General features: G+C 36.7%; 2 protein-coding genes and 1 pseudogene across 2 annotated transcripts; 2 read left to right on the top strand and 1 right to left on the bottom strand.

The window, feature by feature from the left end:
• Nucleotides 1-5,178: 5,178 nt before the first annotated feature.
• On the bottom strand, nucleotides 5,179-6,771 carry LOC114499021 (olfactory receptor 4P4). Its single transcript, XM_028514982.2, has one exon. The coding sequence runs from the start codon at nucleotides 6,766-6,768 to the stop codon at nucleotides 5,755-5,757; it is 1,014 nt and encodes a 337-aa protein (XP_028370783.2). The 5' UTR covers nucleotides 6,769-6,771; the 3' UTR covers nucleotides 5,179-5,754.
• Nucleotides 6,772-11,090: 4,319 nt separating this feature from the next.
• Nucleotides 11,091-12,528, top strand: LOC114499020 (annotated as a pseudogene).
• A 4,644-nt stretch (nucleotides 12,529-17,172) lies between these two features.
• LOC114500497 (olfactory receptor 4S2) lies at nucleotides 17,173-23,630 on the top strand. Its single transcript, XM_028517207.2, has 2 exons — nucleotides 17,173-17,377; nucleotides 22,581-23,630. Exon 2 carries the CDS (start codon nucleotides 22,619-22,621, stop codon nucleotides 23,552-23,554), a length of 936 nt encoding a protein of 311 aa, XP_028373008.1. The 5' UTR covers nucleotides 17,173-17,377; nucleotides 22,581-22,618; the 3' UTR covers nucleotides 23,555-23,630.
• The last annotated feature ends 3,261 nt before the right edge of the window (nucleotides 23,631-26,891 follow it).

The raw sequence follows: 26,891 nt of genomic DNA, 5'->3' as shown, positions 1-26,891 counted from the left end.
TGGGAACCCCCCTCGCTGGTATCAGAAGCTGAAACCCCCACCTAGGCTAAGGCTAAGGGAACGCCCTTGGAACCGTAAGCCAGCAAGGAGACAAAAGCTTATCTCCCTGGCACGAATGCTGCTTCTGCTGCTTTATTCATAACTGAACCCCAAAAAAGCTTGGTCGGTTAGCCAAAGACGGGTAAGATTCCCCAAGGGGGGAATGACCTAAGACAGGCACGATCACTTTGGGAGGCCCCCCAAAAGAAGGACTTTGGGGGCTACAGCAAAAGGGGGTGATGGACCCTCGCTCCTCCGGCGTTGACATAGCCCGAGTTCTCCTCGTCTGGGAGAAAATCTCCTTATCTCTTGGTTTCCTTAGTTCCCATGCTCCACCCTAGCCTGAAACAATGACAGGGTGGTGCAGCTCTGTGCTGAAAAGGGCGGATTCCCCGGGTGATCAGGCCTAAGAAAGAATATGTAAATTACTGTGAAACCTTCTTTGTTTAGAATGCTCTCAGTTGAATGAGAGGGGTCCAAGGAGGAAGTTATGTTCCTCAAAGTCTTACAGCTCTTTGACCCCGACTCAAAATAGACCAGCAGAGTTCCTTGTTTTCTACGGTTCCTTACTTCCCCTTAATGAGTACTGTACTTTACCTGAATTATTATGCAAAATGAGCCCAATAAAAGTAGGTATGGACTGTAAAGCGGGGTGCTCCCCACTGGGGGGGGTGGCCATTTCGTCCCTACTTCCCCACAGAAACTAGTCTTGTCCCTGTGCATGTTTTCTGTCTCACGTGTTATCGTTGAGCCATCCACAGTGTTCCGTGGTCACTGCTGGCCGATGACCCACACATCAAGAGAGAAAAGTCATTTCCCATGAGACTGCATGGCATAGCGTTTCACCACACACTCCTCTGAGGGGATCGAGGTCTCCATTCTCACTGAAATGACCTAGGACCACTATGTGGCCATCTAACCCCCCACCCCCACTATGCCATCATCATGAGCCAGCAAAGATGTAAGTCCATCCTCATAGCATTGTGCTGGGGCTGGGGGGTGTGCATTCCCTGGGCCTGTTTCTTATTACAATTGTCTTATCTTTCTGTGGACCCAGTGGAATAGATCACTGTTTCTGTGTCATGTCCCCTTTGTTGAAACTGGCCTGCCCTGATGCACACACAATGGGTTTCTTGGTCATTGTCAACTCCAGTCTCATGGGTCCAGATATCGTCCTGGTTTTGACAGTCTATTCAGCAGAAGGCCACCACAAAGCACTTTCCATGAGCAGTTCTCAAGTCACAATTGTGATTCTGTTCTTCACACTCACCACCTTTGTTTACATGAGACCAGCCACAGCTTTTGCAAAGTGTTTACACTCTTGTTCACAATTATTGTTGCCATGCCTGACCCTCTTATCTACACACTCAACAAACATGGAGATGAAAAACACAATCAGGAAAGTTTGGTGCCCTGAAAGATTTGGGGAAGGGAAGCCAATGATTTGAGGGTTATTCATCTTTTGATGCAAATGAGTATCTGCTTCTCACATCCCCTTTCTTTATTCAACCTCCAGCCAGTGGGAAAACCAGTCAGAAGGTGTAAAAGCCAAGCCTTAAACAGCCGCCTGTCCTCCATGCTGTTCCAGTTTCATCTTTCTACATTGATGTAATTCATTCTTCACTCAATGTTAAATTTCATAAAAGTAAGTGTCATGCCATTTTTTGTTTCACTGCTAATTTCCTACTGATAGACCCAGGCAGATGTTGTACATTTCTTTTCATTTTAATCCTTCCACAGATGGCTTCAATGTGCAGGATTTTCTTACCTGGCCTTTGAGACACAGTCAAAAGGCAGTGTTGGGTGTGAAGCTGAAGCTGGCTGTCTTGTGCCTCCCTCTGGACTGGATCTCCTTCCTTCTCTGACTCCTTTTCCCTCACACCTGTTTCCCTGGAAGTATGTTTCTGAAGGAAGTATTAGCACACAAATGTTGCCTTAGGTTGTGTTTTCCAGTGAATCCAAGCCAATTTGTGAATCATTAGGGGAAACTTACAAATATTCCTTAACTATGAAAATTAGGAAGAATATTTTTATAATGGGTTAAACTTTTTAAAAAATCACAGTTATCCTCTAATAAGAGATTTTATGTTAAATTTTCTATTTTAAAAACAATACATTTCTAAGCAATAAAAACATCTTTGAGGGTACTAGTATTACTAGTTGAATGTATCTTGATTCTGTAAGTGATATGATGAGTCTACATAGTTTGGATGGCAAATAGTTCTTTGTATAGGTTTAATATCAGTCCATATCCTTCCTGTCAGAACATAATTGGGTAAACCAAACTTTTATCTTGACTATGTCAGAGCTACCTCATTTAAAGGTAAATTCCACTTAATTAGTTATGACAAACCCATTGTGGAAGAATAAATATTTCACTTCATATGTAGAAGAATGCTTACACACCCTCTCAGAAAAATTAGAGTTCGCTAAGTCCCAGCCTAGGAAGCAATAAAACTTTTACTTATTTAAGGGCAGGCGAAAGAAAAACGTTAGCACACCAAAAGATCTTGAAGGAAGTGTAATCCCACAGGTACCAAAGGCTAACCTAATGACCTGAGCCAGCCTTCAGGACTTACCCTCAAGGTATAAAACATAATAATGCAAACGCCATTCAGAAATGGATTTCCTGGCCTTGCATCCCATAGTTCTAGATTTCTTTACCAAATCATCAGAGAGTCTTAGTGTGATTGAGAACTGCTACTGTTGTACCTAAGTAGAGAGAACACACAGATCTAAGCAGAATGTCACAGTGTGAGGCCCGCTTCCAGAGCCCATACCACGTTTTGCTCTGGAAAAGAAGTGGCTTTGGGATCTGTCTGTAAGTGTCATCTCTAATAACATGCATTGGAAGGTACATAATAAGAGAGAGGATAAGTGGAGGGAATTGCATTTGAACTATATATAAGCTCAATTGTGTATTTAAAAATCCAACTCTAGATGTAAAAACTTTAACTAAGTAACATTTAAATAATGATTTAACACAAAATCAGAGTACAGGAAAAAAGATTTTATTGGTGAAGTACCTTCAAGGATTTCAACAAAGAATTTTCCTGAGAAGGAAAAGTTCCTCGTGTTCAAGGAAAGATAGTGGACAGTCTTTAAAGATTTTCCTGGGGGGTGGGGGAAGCAATCCTTTGATGGAATTTAGTGCAATGAAGAACATTTTTGGGGAATGGAATTCACTCACCCAAATACATGTTTTGCCTAGAAATTTTAACCAGATATTCCTCCATTGTATCTAGTCTGAAAATATCATCCAATTCTTCCTTCTACTTTTTCTTCTATATATGTCACTATCAAAAGTAAAATCTTTAATCTAATTTGTATGAAGACTTGTCCCTTGCTGGCAAGCTTGAAATAAAACTTCGACAGCTATCACCAATTTATTTAAGATTTATTTTTGCTTAATTATTCAACTTCTCCTCTAGATTGGAGTTCGATGATTAGACAAATTTTAATTTTGAGAGTTTCAGTTTATCCACTTGTAAAATGAAGCAGATAATTAGATCATTAATTCAGAGCTACAGTGTATACACCTTTTTATTTTATTTTAATTGTTGTTCAAGTACAGTTTTCTGTCTTTTACTCCCATCTGAGCCCACACCCCAGCCCTCCATACCTTCCTCCCATTTCCATACCCCCAGTTTTTGTCCATGTGTCCTTTATACATGTTCCTGTAAACCCTTCTTATAGAGCTTTTTAAGGAAAATATTCACACAAATGCCAAGTGTTGATTAAAATCATATTTTATTATAATGTTACTTAAACATGATGGATATGTCACAAAACCTTATGCTTATATGTCTAATATGAAAATATTTAGAGTACAAAATGAAACATTCATGTTAAAAATTTTATTCAACTGTTTCAGAACAATAAATTTATTTTCAGCAGTTTCTATTTGAAGAACAATACTCTTTTCCATTTACCCTCAAAATCCCCTTATGGGATAGCTACTGTTATGCCTTTTTTATAGAGGAAGAAAAAGAAGAGAAAGCAAAATTGCCTTTCTAGGGCCCCTCAGCTAGCATTTTCATTCATCTACGTGTTTAGTGTTCAACTGTACCCACTTTGTACTTTTTATTTTGAGCAAAACGAGTAATCTTTTCACTACAATTGTCATCTTTGTTATTACTTTATAATAATTTATAAAAGACAATTATTTTATTGGGTGATAAATTTAAGGCTCTACCAAAGTAAAGTGTTTTAAAAACTAAAACATTTGTTAATAATTTATTCATTGCTTCAAAATTATCTTTGAAAACTTACCAGTATCATGGTGTAGATTGCATAATAGTTTCACTAGAAATTCAGTTACAAACTGCTCTAATAACAATTCTCTTAAATTTCTAATATACCAACAAACATGCACTGTTAAGGATGTCTCCAATTTTATCTCTCTATTTGAACTTCTTTATAATTTTTCATTAGACACTATGTCCAAACTAAGCTACATTTGAGTACAAAAGTGGGGGTCTACTTAGAATGACACTGAGATACTAGGCATGAATGGGATTGTGCCAGAGGAGTGGGATGTCTGGCTATTTTTAAATGTCTGAGAAGAATGGACAGCATAGGGAAATGCTACTGGCAGTGATATTGTGGCTTAGTTTGGACAATAAATTATATGGCTACTTTATCTATAATCAATACCACGATTTCATTACCATATAAATGAGAATTTTATAGCAAATTTTTATATAATTATTAAAATTTTGTGATTTTTAAAATGATTTTATTAAAATCACTTTAGAAAAACTCTTCCAGTTTTTATATAACCATATTTATACATAAATTATACTTTTCTAGAACTGTTTTCTATTGTTTTCATCACATTTTATTTGGCTCTATACCCTCTTCCACCTCAACCCATCCCCCAGCCCCTCCAATTACCACATTGTTGTCCATGGTTTTTTTTTCCTTTTTCTGCTCAATCCCTCCACCCACCTCCAAACCTCCCCAGAGTTGTCTGCCTGCTTTCTATCCATAAGTCTGTCTCTACTTTGCTTTTTAGTTCATTTTGTTCATTACATTCACATGAGTGAAATCATATGGTACTTGTCTTTCTCTGAGTGGCTTATTTCACTTAGCATAATGATACATGCATCCCTATATTCATTGCAGCATCAATTACAATATCCAAGATTTGAAAACAGCCCAAGTGTCCATTAGTATAGGAGTGGATAAAACAACTACTGTACATTTGCATAATGGAAAACTACTGGGCTATGAAAAAGAAGAAGGGGGAAGAAGAGGAGGAAGAATGGTTCTAAATTTCTGAGACTTCTTTTTGATGAGAATGCAGGGAGGACAACAAGGTCATATGGACTCTCTGGGTCTAGGATGGTCAGTATGATATTGCTTGCATACATTTGGATATTCACTCATGGGACCAAAGTTCAGAGAAATTAAAATGGTGATCCCAGTTAGCAACTAATGGAAATCTAAAGGAAAAAAAATCAAAGCAAAGCATAACAGAACTTGAACAAGGAAATGATGACTCAAATTATTAAGCAAAGATATAAATAAGGAACAGATCAAGAAATAAAGAAGAAAGTATGATATAGCAAATTTTAATGTTAATGAAATGACACTGGTGTCATGGTTATTTTTCTTACAGCAAAGTTCCTGGTTTAATAAACTGAAGTGAAACAAGTATCACTTGAATAGGGTCTGTGGTGAGGAGGGAAATCATGCTTTCAGATCATGCTTTCAGATGATTTGCCTTCCAATCAAAAATGCTTTCTGGCACCACACTTTCCTCAGAGCAGTCTTCATCTCCATGTTTCTGAGTGTGTAGATCAGAGGATTGAACATGGGTGCAATGATGGTGTAGAAAAGGGCAAGCACTTTATCTTCTGGAAAAGTTGTGGCTGGTCTAATGTAAATGAAAAGGGCAGGCCCAAAAAACAGGACCACAACTGTAATGTGAGAACTGCAAGTGGAAAGAGCTTTGGCACGGCTCTCTGCAGGGAAAGCCCTGATGGTATGTAGTATGAGAAAATAAGACACCATCAAAATCACAAATGTCACCAAAGCAATCAGACCTGAATTGACAATTACCAAGAGACCGATTCTGGAGGTGTCAGTGCAAGCCAGTTTCAGCAAAGGATACACATCACAGAAGTAGTGATCTATCTCGTTGGGGCCACAGAATGGCAGAAAGATGGTGAGAAGAAACTGACTGGCAGAGTGTAGAAATCCCCCAGTGCAACAAGCTACAATGATCGTGTTACACCTTTGCCTGTTCATGATGATGGTGTAGTGCAGGGGCTTGCAGATGGCCACATAACGGTCGTAGGCCATCCCTGTGAGGATGAAGATTTCGATGCCTCCAAGGAAGTGAAGGATAAAAAGCTGTGCCATGCAGTTATTACAGGAAATGGTCTTCCTTTCTGCCAGTAAATCAGTCATTAGTTTGGGCATCACTGTTGATGTATAGCAAAGGTCGGAGAGGGAGAGGTAATTAAGGAAGAAATACATGGGTTGGTCAACTAGCAGACTGAATGTGATAGAAATCATTATGAGCAAATTTCCTATCCAAATAGCAACATAGCAAAATAAAAACAACACAAAGCAGAGGATTTCAATGTTCCTGTTTTGAGATAGTCCTAAGAGAATAAACACAGTGACATTACTTCCACTTTCCATGGTCCAGTGCAGTAAAAATGCATTAACAGGGCCCTGGAAAGACATGATGCATAAGTCAATGACAGAAATGTTCATGGACAAGATTTGTGCTAACACTAATATCATGAAACTATGTTTAATGGACATGAACTGGTGTTCCAGAAAATAAAAATCCAATAGTATTTTTCCTAATTAGTCTTGTGATGATTTCTATAGGTCAGCCTTTCAGAACATTATGTTCAATCTTCATATTAATAAAAATGAATGCATTCAGTCAATCAAAATATTGCAAAGCTATCATTACTTGCCAGATATTTTCCAATTCTAAAGTAATATACATCTAAGTCCTTAGAAAAGACATTACTCTAAATCCTTTCCAACTCAGATTTGTTGAAGTTGCAAGTCCGAGTCATACAAAGCTTTTGTTTAATGGTACAGAAGGAAATGCAAAGCTTAGCAGTGGTCACTAGTGGAATACATGCTCCACAAAGTAATTTAGCACAATGTAGAAAACAAAATTAAAGCTTTATGTACTGATATAGCTATATTTACATGGCAGAAGATAAAACCTCTCTGCAAGAGGCCTATGCAATTAGTTCAAATAATTTTTGATTGTTTGTTTGCTTTTTTCTTAGTGATTTGTGAAGATAAAATGCTGATATTTCATAATGGAAGTATACTTACTTTTACAGACATCAAATAACCATATATGTAAAAGAACCACAGAACAAAGCAACAGTTAAAATTGTTAAAAAGGAGCAGGCAGCAGTTATTGCACGGTTTTGCTCTTGACGAGGTATACCAAATTTTGAAAGTCAATTTGTTCTTAGTGGTTTGGATCGAAGTATGAATTTCCAGTCTATATTTGTCCAATTGATGTGTTTGCCAAAACCCATAAAGAATCTTGACACTACATAATTCATGTTTTAAAAAGTTTATGGAAAATTTGTGGGAAAGGTTCATATGCAGACAAACAGTTGGGACCTATAAGTTCTATTACTAATTATACCAGTGCATGAATTTGGGCATCAATTACTTTATTTCTTTGAATTTAAGTTATCCTACTTGTGAAAGGAGGAAATTTGTTACACAATGAAACAAACCATTAAGTGATCATTAATTTTTCTCACCATAGAAGTATTCATTGCTGATTTTATTATCTTGGTGTTAGTGTTACCAAATCAGTAATCTAAAGTTGTCAATAATAAAGTCCAGTGAATACGACCCCCATAGAGACATGGGGGGAGACAAAGCTTTAATTTTATGATATTTCAAAATCATAAAATTATTTTGAACAGGAAGGAAACTTTGAGATCTACTAGTTCTAAATAGGAGATATTTTAATTGGGCATCAATTACTTTATTTCTTTGGATTTAAGTTATCCCACTTGTGAAAGGAGGAAATTTGTTACACAATGAAACTCAAATAAACCATTAAGTGATCATTAATTTTAATTCATTAAAGGTATATAGAAAATATATAGGATAATAAGGGTAGTTTGAATTTCTTCATTATTTAGCAATTATATTAAACCAACATGATTTCATACATGGAAATGTAGGCAGTTCAGTAGGGGTTGAGCATACCTTCTGCTAACTTACTTTCAGTCAATGCTGATGAAAAAAATAACATAGAACTGGTAACCACATGGTGCAATGCTCTTCACTATAAATTTTGACCCCAAACTGTGTCATTAATATATATCACTGTCTCTTATAATTTATGCTATACCTTCTGTCTTAACTTGTAGCTATGTTTTCTTATTAATTAATTTTTTAATTCTCATCACTTTTTATGGATTCAGTTAATAGTGTCACCTTCCAATTAAAAATTATTTTGCCATGGAGCTTTAAAACAAATGACATTATTTCTATGGTACAATTTTAAGATTTAGAATTAGTTTACAGAAGAGTCATTCAAAAGTAAGTTTTCATGACTCCAAATATACCATGTAAAGATTTCCTTACTTATAAATAAATAAATATTATTTTTCAAATAATATTCATGAATCCGCCTTTTGACCCAGCAATTCCACTGCTGGGACTATATCCTAACACTAAAATACCAATACAAAAGAACATTTGCACCCCGATGTTCATAGCAGCACAATTTACAATAGCTAAGTGCTGGAAGCAACCTAGATGCGCATCAGTAAATGAATGGATCAAAAAACTATGGTACTTTAACACAATGGAATTCTATGCAGCAGAAAGAAAGAAGGAGCTCCTACCCTTTGCAATAGCTTGCATGGAGCTGGAAAACATTATGCTAAGCGAAACAAGCCAGGCAGTGAAAGACAAATACCATATGATCTCACCTTTAACAGGAACCTAACCAACAAAACAAAGAAACAAGCAAAATATAACCAAAGACACTGAAATAGAGGACAGGCTCACAGTGACCAGAGGGGAGAGAATAGGGAATTTCAGGGGAGAATGATAAGGGTTTACAAGAACAAATTTAAAGGACACCTGGACAAAAACTAAGGGGAGGGTGCTAATGGGAGGGAAGTGTGGAGGGTCAGGTGGGTGGGCTGGAATGGGAGTAAAAGGGAGAAAACTGTACTTGAACAATGATTAAAATTTAAAAAAAGACATAAAGAAAAAAATAAAAATAAAATAAAAAATAATATTTAAAATCTTGGTTTAAAATTTACTCTTAAAGTAATTGTTTGTTCATTGGAATGGACAGAAATAGAAACCATTATTTTAATTATGTGCATGGAAATAACAATGACTTGAATTGCTTTCCCCTTTTCCTCCCCTGAAACTAAACAAAAAAACATTGGTTCATATATAAAATTAGGCTCCTGAAGAAAATAAGGTTGTTAGAATATTCAGGCAAAGCCATTCATTCTATCTTCACTTGAAACAAAATTGATTTTCCTGCTAGTTAAACATGGTTTGGTCTCCTAACCAAACAACTTTGCTAATTATTTGTTAAATCTTTCATGTTTTCCATTTTCAAGGCCACAGATAATGCCTTTTCCACTTCATGACAATCTCTTTTCATTTCCACTTGCCCACACCCACATGCTCCACCATGTGTAAACTACCACCTATGTTCCTGGCTTCTCAATCTTAGACTCTGAGAAGATCTCTAGTTTCTATTCTTGATGCAGTCATCAATTTTAAGTGTGAACTCTCAAGTTTATATGCTTCAACACTCTTCTTTACCTAAAATATAGAGAAATAATTCTTCCCCTAAATAATCAAATTTATGAGTTTCAAATTTAAAATTGGATGAAGAATTTAAAAAATTAAAACATTATGCAAGCTCATATGGTATTAAGTTCATTTAGAAGCACAGACAAGAGTTATAGCACCTTAGACTCTAAGGCTTAGAGAGATAAAATTTAGCTGAGGCTCTTCTAATAAAGTATTTAGAGAATACCTAACTGGTATTTAGCAAATCAGAACTTGACACCAGAATTCTGAGTCTAGAGCCTGAGTTCTTACATTAAAAAAAAATGTACTCAAACCAACAAATTTATGTTAACAATCCCACTTTTTCACTTAATTATTATCTGCTTTTTTACCCTAATTATTTCATGTAAAACCAGATGACTTCCAAAGTTATGGTCCTTGAACCATTTCAGGTATTCTTATTTTGACACACAGATGATAAAATGAGATAGTAAATTAAGCCAAACTCTCTAACTCTACAAAAAAAAAGGCAAATACTCAGACAAAACTACACACTCAATCTGTTCCTCTCCTCTACCGATGTAGCTCATTTATAAACAGTAAAACCATTATGCTCACATAGGTGAATAAAGTGCCCTGAAAATCCTCCTGCTCACAGACATGAGGGATGCACTTCGGCCACAAAGAGTCCCTCTGGGAGAACAACAGCTAGAAAAAAGAGAGAGAGAGAGACTGGGATTTATTCTCTGGTATAGGCAGCTCTTTAGTTCATTTTGGGGGCCTGTATGCACTTATTCTAGGGTATCTATCTTTTTTTAAAGATTTTTACTTATTTATTTTTAGAGAGGGAAGGGAAGGGAAGGGGAGAGAGAGAGACAGAGAGAGAGAGAGAGAGAGTCATCAATGTGTGGTTGCTGGGGGTCATGGCCTGCAACCTAGGCATGTGCCCTGACTGGGAATCGAACCTGCAATGCCTGGTTCGCAGTCCGCGCTCAATCCACTGAGCTACGCCAGCCAGGGCGGGTATGTATCATTTAAATGATGAAACTAGGGCACCAAGGCTAACCCTAACCCTAACCCTAACCCTAACCCCCCCATCTGTCCTTTTGCAGGAGGGACACTGGAGGGAAGGGGACCAGGGGACATAACTGGAGCGCTGTTCTTAAACACTGGCAGACCTGGGTCAAGAGGACATTGATCCATTAAGCTCTTCCTCGGTCCCCAAGTCCTCTCTTCTCACCACATGCCAGACCCAGCCTCCCATCCTGGTCATGCCCCCATTGGAGTGCAAAGACAGCAGGACCTTGAGTCTGGGGAAGAGAATTTCAGCTAAACCAGGGACAACAAATGATTACAACAGGAAGATCAAGGACATCCTGGTTTATGACTGTGAAAGATCCGATGTGCAAATTACACACTCCCACTTCTACCTTCAGAGTAACTGTTGGTGACATAACCTGTACCAGTAAGCGAAACATGGGGCTGCAGAGGCTGCCATAAACATTTGGAAAGCCAGTGGAAGTATTTGCTTTGCAGTTCCTGACCCCTTAATGCCGGGCCCTTCTGAGCAACCAAAGAACCAGCTTAATCCTATTGGTTCATTACAGGAATTGGCTACTTATCATGATTGAAGACTTCCTGAATCTACCCTTTCCCAGGAGAGAGGACCTGCACGTAAGCGAGAATAAACCACAATTTGCAGGCTAGAGTCATTTATTGAAACGGGAAAGGAGGCATCAAAAAACAAGCCAAGAGAAATGCTGCTGGGAAGTTTCTTAACAAATTCAGTAACACTTCTCCAGAGAACCACATTTCTTTAGCAAATGTGGTGGGACGTTCTTTAGGATATACTTGGCATTCCATAAGGAATTCTGGTGAAAAGCCCAACCTACTGAAAAGAAGCCTCCCCAGTATTCCAAATACAGGTTACATCCAACTGCTTAGTGAAATTGCCAAGGAGCAAGGTTTTAATAGAACATATTTGGACATAGAAGAACTGAGCCCCAACGGACAGTATTGGCATCTCATTGAAATGTCCACCAGTGGCATTATAATTTGTCATGGCCCAGGGAGCTGCTGCAGCAATGCACAGAGTGATGCCGCTCACAATGCTTTGCAGTATTTAAAGACAGCAGCGGAAGATCCATCAGGGAACATGTATAAAGAGCACATGGACAAAGCCAAAGCGGGTAGGATAGAGGGTGGGTGGTGAGGGTGGGTGGGTGGGGTGGGGTCAAGGTGGAGTGAAAATGGAGACAACTGTACTTGAACAACATTAAGAAGATAAAATTTAAAATAAATAAAGATAATAGCAGAAAGAGAGTAAATTTGGAACATCTTAGAAAACCTTTCAGCTTCACATGAAAAGTTCCTCTTTCACCCCTTCCCTAATAAAATATTTAAGTGTATGTGTTGTTTCTAAATCTTTCATAGATTCCCTCAACACTCCAGATTTAATTATCTTCTAGTTGTTATTAAACTCTTTTTAATGGCTTCAACTTTGTAGTGGCATATTGCTTTGGTAGACTTTGTCCCTAGGCAGAGTGTAGCACCATTTGACAGTGCAGTGCACATAGAAGGAAGAAACTGCATGTTTATCGGTGATGACGATGAAATAAAACTACTATTAACAAGTTTTTCTAACTGGTGCTTAACCTTCTTTGTGCAAGGCACTGCAAAGAGGACTGGAAGGTAGCCCCTCAGGACTAGAGTGTTGAGGAATGCACTGACAGGCTTTTACTGAATGTGATTATTCCATGTCAGGGAACAAGACTGGTCTGCTGTGTATTTGAATCTATGCAATAAAGAGCTGTTGTTATCATGGGTTCTACTCATTTTATGAACGTGATACTGACTTGAAAAAATGATCAGTCTAGAAGTTTTATAAGACAGGTTTCAGTTAAGATTTTGCATAACCCTTAGACTCTACAATTGTTTAAAAATTGGAAAAACCTTGAACATAATGAAATGAAATTTATTAGTTTTATGTTCCAACTTTGTTATGAATGACTGTATGGCCTCAGTACATTATTTAACTACACTATCAGCAGGTCTAATAATTCTCATATTAGCTTACAATTTCATAATTCTTGTGTACCTAACACTTTTCTAAACACTTTATAGGCATAAACTTTTTAAATCCTCACAACACTAAGAAGTAAATGTTAATAGTAAACATTTCATAGAAGAGAAAAATGAATCATAGAGATATTCATTAGGACAGGACCATTGACCTAAGAAGTAATAGTGTCAAGATCTAAAACCACATAATCCCACTTGGCAATATACTTAGTAAAATGTTATACACTTAGCACAGTTCCTGATGCATAGGGTGTATTCAATAAATATATGATACTATTAGGATTTAAAACAGAGGGTCTCAGTGACGCCAATAATGCAATCTTTAACCAAAGTAAATTACGTCCATTATTATGTTGCATGATCCTAAATTCCTCAATGACAGAGAGGCTTTCTTACATTCTGCTTTGAAATAATAAGAAGCATTTACACAAATTTAATTTTGAATTCTGGCCACCTGTGCCTTACCTATGTGAGTTTTAGCAAGTATTGTTTTCTCTTAGATCATCACATTGCTGATGAGTCCATCTATCTCCCAACATTTTTGTGAGAATTAACTAGATAAAGTATGTGTCACCCAGTACATGGTAGGGGGCTGATAAATATTTTCAATTATTTTATCTTTGTTCTATTTCTTGTCAAATACAGACTCTCATTCATTTAACTAATGATGAGTAGGCTGCCATTCAGTTAGCCAATAATCAGTAAATGTGTAAGTTATTAGAATAAATATGTTCAGTGATTTAAAGAGTATATAAGTAAAATATTTAATAAAATCATCACAGTTTTTACAAGCAACAAGGGCAGGCAACATAGTAAACAGAGACAGGATAAATAGAGACTCAAGTTTTTAGATACTTCTATTTGATTTTATAGTGACCTGCAGAGAGTCTTTGGTTAATCCTTGGGGCAACTTTTGTCTTGGAGGAGAAGGGAATAGTGGTTATGGTAGTGGTTACAGCAGGGAGCTTATTTTCCCTTTCATTTTGGGTTTTCTCACTTTCTTGGCTACCAGTGAATCACTTTTATTCGTAATCAATGCTTTGGCGATCTTTTATCCAAAGTTTGGATAATGATTTCTTCTTATTTGAAATTTACTATGCAGCTAAGCGTCAATTACCTGTCACTTGTCCTCCTGTCCTTTGAAAACATTCTATCACACCCTCAGTGGGAAAATTCTTGAATTTATCACTGCCATAATCTCAAAACATGGTCTATTAAGTTCAGAGAAGATGCCTGTATTTAACTTTAACTGCAGCCAATCTGCTGTCTATACAATAAAGACAAATATATATCAACTGCCATCACGCATTCAGGCAGGATCATGGAAAAGAAGGAGAAACAATTCACCAAACGTGCTCTTACATTTCAGTTGTTATCAGTTGATTCCTGTTCCTTGTTTTCAGTGTACTCTCTCCTCATCACAATTCTGGTCATGTAACTGCTGTTCAGAGTCTATCATTTCAGCTTCTTGAATTCATATTTCACTCAGAACAGTCCATCAGCCATTCAAAGGGAAGAAAAAACCTTGTACCATTTCAGAAACAACTGACACCTGTTACCTAATCAATTTTCACATGAGCAATGAGTGGTCATGTGCTCAGAGAAAGAGTTTAAAGACAAGTGAAATGATTTTAATGCCTGAACAAGTCAAATCACAATCTATAGTTTCAGCACTAAAATTATTCTTAGAGATGTCCAGGCTCACATGATTAACTAAATGCTTCATAGAAAATATATTCTAAAACAGAATTTCTTTTATTCTGGAGCATTAATTAGTCCTTGAAAGCTTTTTAGACTTACCTTCCCAAATCAAAAGCTCACCAGGTGGACTTCCTTTAGATCCAAGTCATAAGACCTGCTGCTGCTAGAATAGGATCTGAATTATAAATAGTAATCAAGCCACAATAACCTCTGTAGGATTGCATTTTCTCTCCCCCTTGCCTGCCCCTTTCCCGCTCTGTCTCTGACTGTGTGTGTGTGTGTGTGTGTTTGGATTTTGCTAAGGAAGACACTATCAAATGTTTCTCTATCATTTCTTGAATGTTCAAGATACCTACCAGGAGATATATTATCACTGAGTACTATGTTCAAGTAATTGAAAGCATATTATGCTAATTTGTGCATAAGTTTTCTGTATTTTTGCAACATGCTACCCTAATAGGTACTAGTTGAACACTAAAGAAACACATTTACTTCAGAACATACTAAATTTCTTAACTATGTTTATTATGCCTAAAAAAGAATTATTTAATTTTTCATTATTTATATATTTCATAGTTTTTATGCAATATGATAAATAGATTGCATAAACATATGGTTTACATAATCCCGAGGGCTCAATTCTAGCATCACTGACTGTAAAACACACCTGAATACACTCTGGTTTGATAAGGAGAAAGACATTCACACAGTCACAACTGTTCAAACATATGAGTACCCACAAATAAAGGGTAGCTAGGTCTATGATTTGTAATTCCCTATAGCACAGTTCAAATAGGATATCCCACTTTCTCTTCTTGATCACTTCCAGTGGAAAGGAAGTAACTTTGTGTATCAAGATGTTCATTTCAACATATCATTAGTTTATTTTTGAAAAGTACTATTCATACTATTGAATCAAAGGCTTTTTATGTAATGCCATTCTAAAATAATTTTTCTTAAGATAATGGAGACATTATGTAAGGGATTTTTTAAATGTAGTGTTACAAAGGCCATTAGATAGGCAGCTATTTGTGTGATTGGTGTATAGAAACCACAACAATAGAATTCTGTAACTCTAAGTGTAAAGGTAAGAAAGTAAAATAGTGTTATTAAGACTAAATGAAAAGTAAAAATATGCCAGGGATACCACATATTTTCTCAGATTGAAATACAGAATAGCAAAACCTTTTTTGAAAAAAAAGGCATGCTATCTTATTTAAAGCTATATTGTGTCAATGAAAACAAAAGAAAGTACCACAAGCATTTTAGAAACTACTCACTACGCTTGTCTCTGGTGAATAGGGTGAAAAAGAACCCACATAGTGTAACAGGAAGCCACTTTATTTCTCTATTTTACATTTAGTATTTTAGATTTCACATGTAAGCAATATTATGCAGTTATGTTTTTCTCTGATTTATTTCACTTGCCATTATCCCCTCAAGGTCTATCCATGTTTTCACAAGTAACGGAATTTTCTTCTTTTACATGGCTTAATAATATTCCACTGTTGTAGATACATTGTTTCTTTTTTAAGATTTTATTTATTTATTTTTAGGGAGGGAAGGGAGGGAGCTAAATAGAGATAGAGAGAGAGAGAGAGAAACATCAATGTGTGGTTGCTGGCGGTTATGGCCTGCAACCCAGGAATGTACCCTGGCTGGGAATCGAACCTAGGACACTTTGGTTCCCAGCCCGTGCTCAATCCACTGAGCTACGCCAGCCAGGGCCATTCTGTTTCTTTATCCAGTCATCTTTTGAGAGATACTTAGTTTCTGGGATTTTCTGGCTCTTTTGAATAACGTTCCAATAAACTTGAAAGTGCAAAAATCTCTTTGAGATTCTGTTTTTATTTCTTGTGGATAAATACCCAGAAATGGAATTGTTGGATCATATGGTGATTCTATTTTTAATTTTTTGAGAAACTTCCACACTGCTTTCCTTGGGGCTGTACTAATTTATACCCCCATCAACACTGCACAAGGGTCCCTTTTTCCCCACAGCCTCACCAAACACTTCTTATCTCTTGTCTTTTTTTGTAATAGTCATTCTAACAGGTATGAGGTGAAATCTCATTACATCTTTGATTTGCTTTCCCCTAATGATTAGTGATTTTGAACACATTTCCATGTACCTGTTGGCCAATTGGTATATCTTCAGGAAAATGTTATTTGCTTTTTGGTATTGAATCATGTGTGTTCTTCATATACTTTGGATATTAATCCTTTATCAGACAGATGGTTATCAAATATTTTTTCCCATTTGATAGGTTGACTTTACATTTTGTTGTTTTTTACTTTTGTTATGCTTTCAATTAGTACTATAGGCCTAAGTGCAAGAATTGATTGGGTTTTAAATTTAGCAAATAGAAAATAGTTTTAAATATTTTTAACAAATCAAAACAGTATCTAGAAATTAAAGTTCATTGTTAGCTGTCTGCTCTGGTTCTGCTTATGAAGGGAGGCTAGGGGAAAGGCTTTCCCCAAAGTCATTAACATTTTGCATCATTCCTTTTAAATAGATCTTATAAAAGGAAAGGAAAGGCCATTTGTTGCCAAAGATTCTGTGAAATGGCAGATTTCAGTAGGTGAAAGACAGAACCTGAATAACCAAGAAACAATTCCTATCAGCCTTTGCCTTTTGGGGGTCAGGACTTCTCTGGTAGTAATTATTCAGAAAGCAAGTTCTAAGATCCCACTCTTTATTTTGGATGGCTACACAAATATTACCTTAGAAGACAGAGGAAATAAGGCAAAACTCTACCTCTAGACAATACTGGTGAGATTTTTTTTTCTTCTGAAACTAATATAAAAGATTTGTGAAAGGGAGGATTCAATCTAATTATTTTATTTTGAAAACTTGTAATGTAATTGCAAGACCCTTATTCTCAGAGACAAGGGGGGAGGATAAAGTTATAAGATAATGACAAGTTAATAAAATACATCTAGACATGTCTATGAGATAGGGTAGCATGATTGCAAATAAGAAAGTGACAACAATTTCAAAGGAACTTGAGGCATCATCATGTTTGAAATGCTCAGAAAGTGGAGGAAGGGATTTTTTGTGATGAGTCTTGATTCCAGAAGAAAGAAGAATTCTTCTAGGACCTTCAGGTAAGAACAATGGAGGCAGAATTCCCAGGCTTGTGTTTAAATACCCAGTTTGTTTTAGATGAACAACACAATTAACAGTTTTCAAAAGCTGCTATTTGAACACTGTTAAACTGAAGGATGTTCAGTGAGAAAATGATGTATTTTTTAGATGAATGAAAGTTTGGTGTGCAGCAGCATACCAAATCTTTTTTATTTTATTTTCTTGTTGTTCAGGTACAGTGGTCTGTCTTTTCACCCCACCCCAGCCATCCCCACCTCCCTCCCCTGGTTCTACCTCCCCTTGGTTTTGTCCCTGTGTTCCTGAAAACCCTTGCCCCTTTCCCCCCCCCCATTATCCCCTCCCACCTCCCCTCTGATTACTGTCAGGATGTACTTGGATGCTTGAAGTCTCTGGGGGAAATAAAAAGTTTGTTCTTGATTTCAGTGTTTCTGGTTATATTTTGCTCACTTGTTCATTTTATTGATTAGGTTCCACTTAAAGGTGAGATCATATGATATTTGTCTTTCATTGCCTGGCTTATTTCACTTAGCATAATGCTCTCCAGTTCCATCCATGCTGTTGGAAAGAGTAGGAATTCCTTCTTTCTTTCTGCTGTGCAGTATTCCATTGTGTAAATGCACCATAGATTTTCTGATCCATTCATTTACTGATGGACATTTAGGTTGCTTCCAGCACTTGGCTATTGTCAGTTGTGCCCCTGTGAACATTGGGATGCACAGGTTCTTATGGATTGGTGTTTCAGGGTTCTTAGGATATAATCCCAGCAGTGGAATTGCCTTGTCAAAAGGCAGTTCCAGTTTTAGTTTTCTGAGGAAATTTCATACTGTTTTCCACAGTGGCTGCACCAATCTGTATTCCCACCAACAGTGCACTAGGGTTCCCTTTTCTCCACATCCTCTCCAACACTTGTTGTTTGTTGCTTTGTGTATGATAGCCATTCTCACTGATGTGAAGTGGTATCTCACTGTGGTTTTAATTTGCATCTCTCTGATAGGCAGTGATGCTGAGCATTTTGTCATATGACTGTGGACCCTCAGTATGTCCTCCTTAGAGAAGTGTGTGTTCAGATCTCTTGCCCATTTTTAAATTGTTTTTATTTTGTTTTCCTGAAATGGAGTTGTGTGAGTTCTTTATACATTTTGGAGACCAAACCCTTGTCCAAGATATGATTGGCAAATATATTTTCCCATACAAGCCTTTAAGCAGACTCATCAAGAAAAAAGAGAGAGGACCCAAATAAGCACAATCAGAAATGAAAGAGGACAGATTACAACTGATACCACAGAAATACAAAGGATTGTAAGAAATGACCACAAAGAACTATATGCCAAGAAATTTGAAAACCTAGGTAAAGTGGACAGATTTCTAGAAAAATATAATTTTCCAAAACTCAATGAAGAAGAGACAAAAAGCCTGAGTAGACCAATAACAGCTGATGAAATTGAAGCAGGAATCAGAAAACTCCTGGCACACAAAAGCCCTGGACTGGACAGTTTCACAGGAGAATATTGCCAAGCATTTAAGGAGGAGCTAACCCCTATTCTTCACAGACTATTCCCAAAAATTCAAGAAAATGGTCATTTTTTTTAATTCATGAGGAAAGTTCAAAGAAGAATGACCAGGTAAAACCAGCAGGATCTGTTTGAGTCTGAATTGGAATGGTTATTATTATTATTATTACTATTATTATTATTATTACTTTCTGTTGTATAATAGAGGGCACACCTATAATGACTACTCTACCAACTCTGATATACAGACCTGAGGAGAACCAGCCCTGTAGTTTCCTGAAAGCTGGACATGCCAGTGCAATAGTGCTCCAAAGGGAGAGCTGAGAGCACTGAACTTGACAGACCTTGGGAGGATGTGGCCTCAGATGGACCAAACTTCTCATGAGTACCTCAGGCGCTGTGTAACCCAATCCTAAGATATAAGTAAAGGAATCATGTACATCTGTAGCTCCTTTGATGAATACCTTGCAAGCCCCTTTAATCAAAACTCTTCCACATATTCTCTTCCAAAGCTACACTCCTGTGACCTTACTAGAGTGCCTGAAATTCCACCACTGAAGGTTCATCTATTTAAATTAAATATCTCCTCCTCCTAAACCCCTTCAAAGTATCTTTTAGTGATGACCTCTTCCAAAAATACTTAATTAATATTTGTAATGATGATACATAATTTATAATTATGTATAAGTATATAATTATACTTAAACTAAACTAGCATAAAATTGAAAAATTAAATAGAATGCATAGAATGATTAATAGAATGATTAAATAGAAAGAGACACCAACATCAGTATGGTGGTTACCAGAGGGAAGAAGTGGGGAAGATAGTAAAGGGTAAAGGGGGTCAAATATATGGTGATGGAAGATTTGACTTTGGGTGGTGGGCACACGATGCAATATATAGATGATGTATCATTGAAATGTACTTTTGAAATCTGTATAATCTTATTAACCAATGTCACCTGGGTAAATTTAATTTTTAAAAAATGGTAATTAAAAAAAGGTGCATGAAGGAATGCTGAAATTAAAAGCAGAGTCTTTCCTTTCTTCTTCTGTTTTGTCTTTTTGGGCTTTTTTCCAGTTAACGAAGCTTTAAGTCATGATTACAATCAGATTTCTTCCATGCATATATGTGCTCCAGTAACACTAGTAAGATGACATTGCAATGCAGTTGCATAGACAAAACTTTGTTTAGAAAAGATCCCTGGGTCTGGACTATGCATGTTTTACTTATTTTTATACATAGAACATGTATATCCTACAGTCTGCTCTTCATTAGCTGTGAATATTTTCTTATGTACCAGAACTAACTACTTCATGTTTAATAAGTATATTTGGAACTTATTAAGATGCATTTTAATTCATATCATGTATTGTCTTTTAATGACTTGCTAAAAACTTGAGTTAAATTACATTTATTTGGTCTTTGAAGGAGCCCACTTAAGTTTGACAGAAATGTATTCCTTTAAAATGAATTTTTAAAAGCTAAAATCATAACAGTGGTTATTACATCATCTGTACTTCCTGCTTACATGAATATCCAATTTTACACTATTTGTGTATTATAGTCTGCTAAGATAAAATGCAATATTCAAATCCATAATGTGAAATAGTTATTAAATAAATTGTGATGATCAAGTTAGAGCTATAAGAGGAACTTGTTTTTTTCTATTATGGAAGCATTGCCTAATAATTAAGAACAAAAATTGCCAAATATTTCTACCAAATTTTAGTGCACTTTTAAAAAGCTACTTTTCCTTATAAGTTGTTTATATAAACAGTGAAAAAACAACATATATAAAAAGCCTTTACACACTAAGTCTTTATTTCTGTTTGAATTGTCACACCCTTATTTTTCTCAAATATTTGAATGGCTTCTCTCCCTGTTTGTATGCCTCTTTTAAGCATGACCATATTTACTCCCCTAATATAAAAGGGAAACTGAAGAACCATCATATTGAAGTCTTTTGTTAATTGAATTAAAGAAAAGGTATTTCTTAAAATAAAACTTTTGGGCTCCTATCAGTGTACCATCTAATTTATTCCTGTAGTCTTCAATCAGTGCTCGTTTTCTGGAGCATTTGCTTGTCTTTTGAAGTGAAGATGAAAGATGAATATGACTTTTATTATTTCCATTTTCATTGTTTTATCTCATTTTTTATAATTATAAAATATTTTAAATATCATTGTGGGTGAATGGTGCCTTTCAAAGTATTCCATTTTTCTTTTAAACTCTCCCTTGTTCATAAATGAAAATCTACTGTAATAGTGTTTAATTCTAGCCTTCCAGCAAACAAAATAGTTTTCTCCCTTTTTTTTCAAATCTCTTTCCTCTTTTTGTTTAATTTTAATCATTGTTTAAGTACAGTTTTCTTCCTTTTAGTGCTATTAAAAGTATAATAGCATTATACTTTTTGTAAAAGTATAAAGAAAAATACAAAGTCAAAGTAATTCCTAGAGAAAGCACCTGAAACTTCACTTTCATTCCTCTCAAATCAGACAGGGCCTGTTGTGTCTGCAAGCAGTTTCTTTTATTGCTTTATCTTCTCTTATCTCTGCAGCCTTATCAGGGATTCCAGGTTATTCTAGACTGACACAATACACTTAATTTCATGGTAGAAATAACTGAATATGATAGATGATAGTGAAGTTAAAACATTCTCATTTCATAAATGGGATAACAGAAGCTCTGTGAAGCTACACAATTTGTCTCAAGATACAGCAACATTATCTCAGTATCAGGTTGCATAATTTTGGTCCTCTTTCCACTACATCATACCATCATTCTGGCTCGAAGAACTTAGTATCAAGTAGAGGCATACATTCATATAGCCAGAGATCAGAGTTTCATAAGAAGACCAACCAGCAGAGGTCAAACTTTCTCAACTACTTGAAACATTCATGGTAGTACTCAGAGGGAAAAATGTGAGCATGTGTTTCTGTGTCAAAAATCAGACAAATTTTTCCTGATAGATAAATGTTACCATATCCCTAAATACAAAAGTTGTTTTCAAAATAAGGTTGCATGCCTTCTACAGAATAAGGAGTAAGTAAATTTTAAAAAATAAACAGATTTTTAAAAACCCTTAATAAAAGGTGAGGGAGGTAAGACCCTTGGCCAGATGTGTGACTTAAAGGGTCTGCATTATCTCCTTGAATTTATTTACTAGTCTCAAGTGAAGGAAAGGACTGTCATACTCATGTACAATGATCAGAATGTGCACACTCCAAGTCCTTTATGTATACTTGCCAAGCAGCAGGAAGTACCCATTTTTCTGTTTGCAACTACTGTGATTATTCTTTTTATTTTGAGTTAAAAATAAATGTTATTGGTCTCTGTTACATTTTTCTTTCAGATAACTGAATTGGGAACTTGGCCTGCTAGACTAATTCCATGGAAAAAATAAACAATGTAACTGAATTTGTTTTCTGGGGTCTTTCTCAAAACCCAGAGGTCGAAGAAATTTGTTTCGTGCTGTTTTCTGTCTTCTACACAGTCATTCTCCTGGGAAACCTCCTCATCATGCTGACAGTTTACATGGGCAACCTTTTCAAGTCTCCTATGTACTTCTTTCTCAACTACCTGTCTTTTGTGGACATTTGCTACTCTTCAGTCACAGCTCCTAAGATGATAGTTGACCTGTTAGCCAAGAACAAAACCATCTCCTATGAAGGGTGCATGATACAACTCTTCGAGGTACATTTCTTTGGTTGCACAGAGATCTTCATCCTCACTGTAATGGCCTATGATCGTTATGTGGCTATCTGTAAACCTCTGTATTATGTGGCCATCATGGACCAGGACAGCTGCAATAAAATGTTACTGGGGACCTGGTTAGGTGGGTTCCTCCACTCCATCATCCAGGTGGCTCTGGTAGTCCAACTGCCCTTTTGTGGGCCCAATGAGATTGATCACTACTTTTGTGATGTCCACCCCCTGCTGAGCCTTGCCTGTACAGATACGTACGTTGTTGGTGTTGTTGTGACAGCCAACAGTGGGACCATTGCTCTCGGAAGCTTTGTTATTTTGCTAATCTCCTACACTGTCATCCTGGTGTCCCTGAGAAAGCAGTCAGCAGAGGGCAGGCGCAAAGCCCTCTCCACCTGTGGCTCTCACATCGCTGTGGTCATCATCTTTTTTGGTCCCTGTACTTTCATGTATATGCGCCCTGATACTACCTTTTCTGAAGATAAGATGGTGGCTGTATTTTACACCATTATCACCCCCATGTTAAATCCACTGATTTATACAATGAGAAATGCTGAAGTAAAGAATGTAATGAAGAAACTATGGGGCAGGAAGGGTTCCTGGGAAGCTAACCATAAATAGGTGGAAGTAGCAATTTAAGCTGAATAATCTTAAATTTCCTCATCTGTACAGTAAAGAAAATAACAATCCATGGGTTTTATGGGGGAAATTGACACATTATACAAAAGTAAATTATTTATCATTATTATGTTATTTGTTCTAGTATGCTATAATCAGATCATTTTCTGAAATATTTCGACCAGAAACATCGTATTTAAACTCAGAAACTCACCCAGATCATTCTTAGCATCATTATTTTCTCTCCATTTTTGCCTTTTTGCTACTTTCTTTAAAGAATGAGTTAATTGTGAAGTTCTTAAGACTCTTTTCTAGTGCTTAGAACTGTGATTGCACATACTAATTATTTGCTATGTATATCTTTATGAAAGAAGTGATACATGAAAAAATAACACAGATCTGACTAAAGCTTGTTTATATAAGCCCTTCAAAACAGAATGAAAATAAAACCTAGTAAGGCTGCAGTGGGAGGAAGCATGTCTGCAAAATGTAAAAGAGATAAAACATAGGTATAAAAAATAAAGGACTTGATTTCATCTTCTGGTCTTGGGAAAAAAATTTTTCCTTTGTCTAGGACTCATTTTCTTTACCCAAACAATAAGGAAATTGGAAGAAATTACCTCTAAGATCTTTCTTTTAATTGTAACATCCCAATATGTTTCCACTAACCCTGATATTATAGTCTAGAGGCTGCCATCCCTATTAACAAAAAGTGACTAACAGGAAAAATTAAGAAAATAATAAAAAGTAAGCCATTGGTGACAAATAGATGACTGTGAATCAGTTGGCAGGGTAAACAGAATTTGCTGAAATGCATGGCTGGGAACTGTATTTTCTCCATGGTCTGAACTGAGCAATTCTGCTGTCACCCTCTTCCAGCTACACATTCCAGAAGGACTCATTCTGGACAAACACACACATCTTTTTTATAGGAACTGATACCTGCTGTGGTACAACATTTCTTATTCACACAATCGAAGCGTTATTTTCCTATAGCAAATGAATGCATCACTAATTACCTCTGCAATTGTTTCCTTGTCCTAGATACAAATCTGATTGTTTAAGTAACTGCCTACACTTGCAAGTGTGTTGTGGAGTGTGTGCATGCATGAGCTTTAGGTAAAGGACTGTGCATAGTGCTTTAAAAATTATCTGTGATGTTGACGGATTCACAAAATTAAAGAAAGGTAAGATCCAAGGCAGAAAGACATCTGTATTAAAAATTATAATTAAGTACTGGCTGGGGTGGCTCAATGGATTGAGCACTGGCCAGTGAAAAAGGGTCAACAGATCAATTCCCAGTCAGGGCACATGCCTGGGTTGTAAGCCAGGTGCCCAGTCTGGGGCACACCAGAGACAACTACACATTGATGTTTCTTTCCCCATCTTACTCCTTCCCTTCTCTCTAAAAATAAACAAATATAATCTTTAATTTTAAAAAGAAGTTATAATTAAGAAACTCTTATTTATTGATTATAAATCCTTGTTTATTGCTCCAGTTTGGTCATATACTCATGGGGCCTCCATGGGACTCCATTTGCTCAGTTTTAAAATGATGACGAGATCAGCACTTCTCAACCTCAGCTGACCATTGGAATCATCGTGAGGGATTTTTGAGCAGATAATGGTATGTAATCAAAGAGTTTCCAATCCAGTAAGCCTGGATATGAATATCTTGCTTATATCTTTCCAGGGAACCAAGAGGAGACTCTATGAACTCCTCTGTTTGGTATTCCCTCTGAGGAACTTTTGTGAACAAGAACAAGTTTATAAAGTCATTAGTGGAAACTTGAGTACTATTTCATATGTTTCACTTCCTGGTTTTTGAGAGTGATGAGGCTCTCAGTTTTTCCCTTCTTAGGAACTTCATACCCTCAACATCACTAATATGCCTTGATGGTCAACACCTTCATACAAAAACATAAAAGCAAGAGCATAGTGTAGAAAAGTTATCAGATGAATAACATTTCTTTTTCCATAGTTTTCTAAACTCAGTTCAAGTTTAGCTCTCTTTGTGTTGATTGGCCTAACAGGTAGGGACATCTGACAAGGTCTGTCCAGAAAAAATCCCAGAACTGTTAATATAATGAGAATCATAATTATATGTTAACATAATGAGAATGTTGTTTGCACAACATTGATATAACCTGGCAGCAAAGAAGAGTGGACTGGAATGCACATGTGTGAACAATGATGACTTCACTGTACTGGTCAGTGGGGGTGATGGACACTGTTGAGTGAGCATGTATACTGTGTAGCCATCACATTCAAAATGAATGAGCAATTAGAGCAAAGAATCTGCATCAAATTTGGCTTTAAGCTTGAACATTCCTCTGTGGAAACTATTTGGATGATTCAGAAGGCAGCAGCTCTGGGCAACTGGTAATTGTCAGCTTCATCATAACATCATGCCTGTTCATGCATCATGTCTCCTGTAGAGGTTTTTGGCAAAATATCAAATCACCCAGGTGACTCAGCTCCACTACAGCCCAGATTTGACAGCTTGCAACTTCTGGCTTTTCCCAAAACTAAAATCACCTTTGAAAGAGAAGACAGTTCAGACCACCAATGAGTTCAGGAAACTACCACAGGACAGCTGATGGCAATTGGGAGAACTGTGTGAGATCCCAAGGTGCCTACTTCGAAGGGGACTGAGGTATCATTGTCCCATGTACAATGTTGCCTGTATCTTGTATCTTCTTCAATAAATGTCTCCATTTGGCATATTACATGGCTGGATGCCACCTGGACAGAACTTGTTTATCCAAAGGTACAGCTCTTTGCATTTCATTGACTCATAGACCTCTTGTGCTCTAAGAACATCCAGTATTATCTAGTCTCAATGTTTCCAAATCTAAGTGCCCAATGTGCCATGGACTGCATAAAAATGATCACAGGGCCTTGTTACAAAGACAGGCTTATTCAAATAAACACCAGAAATGTAGACATTTCTGTTCATCTTCACCTTCCAGGGTTGGGTGATCTCCCCAGGAGGAAACTGACTAAGGTCAACATCAAAACTAACCCTTGATTTGATCAGCCTTTGTCTTCACCACCCTTTCAATATACTTCATTACTTTTCTGCCTCCCCTTGCTCTAAGCTCTCTACTTTTTCTGGTAGTACCTATGTTTCTTTGCAACAGATAAACTATTGTTAAAAATCTTCCTCAACCTAGGGCTTATCTCTGCAAATGTAATTCTCACCTGAAAACTTGGATTTCAGTTACACAAGGCACAATGATGCATTAAGTATATGCAATACAATTTTGCCCTGCCTGGTGTGCCTCAATGGGTTAAGTGCCAGCCTGCAAACCAAAGGGTCACCAGTTCAAATGCCCAT

Source organism: Phyllostomus discolor, chromosome 6, assembly GCF_004126475.2.
Source record: "Phyllostomus discolor isolate MPI-MPIP mPhyDis1 chromosome 6, mPhyDis1.pri.v3, whole genome shotgun sequence".
NCBI lineage: Eukaryota > Metazoa > Chordata > Mammalia > Chiroptera > Phyllostomidae > Phyllostomus > Phyllostomus discolor.
This window is presented reverse-complemented; position numbering and strand designations above follow the sequence as displayed.

Excerpts from the sequence above, each read along its gene's own strand:
- LOC114499021 (XM_028514982.2), bottom strand. The coding sequence starts at position 6,768 with ATGAACATTTCTGTCATTGACTTATGCATCATGTCTTTCCAGGGCCCT.
- LOC114500497 (XM_028517207.2), top strand. The coding sequence starts at position 22,619 with ATGGAAAAAATAAACAATGTAACTGAATTTGTTTTCTGGGGTCTTTCT.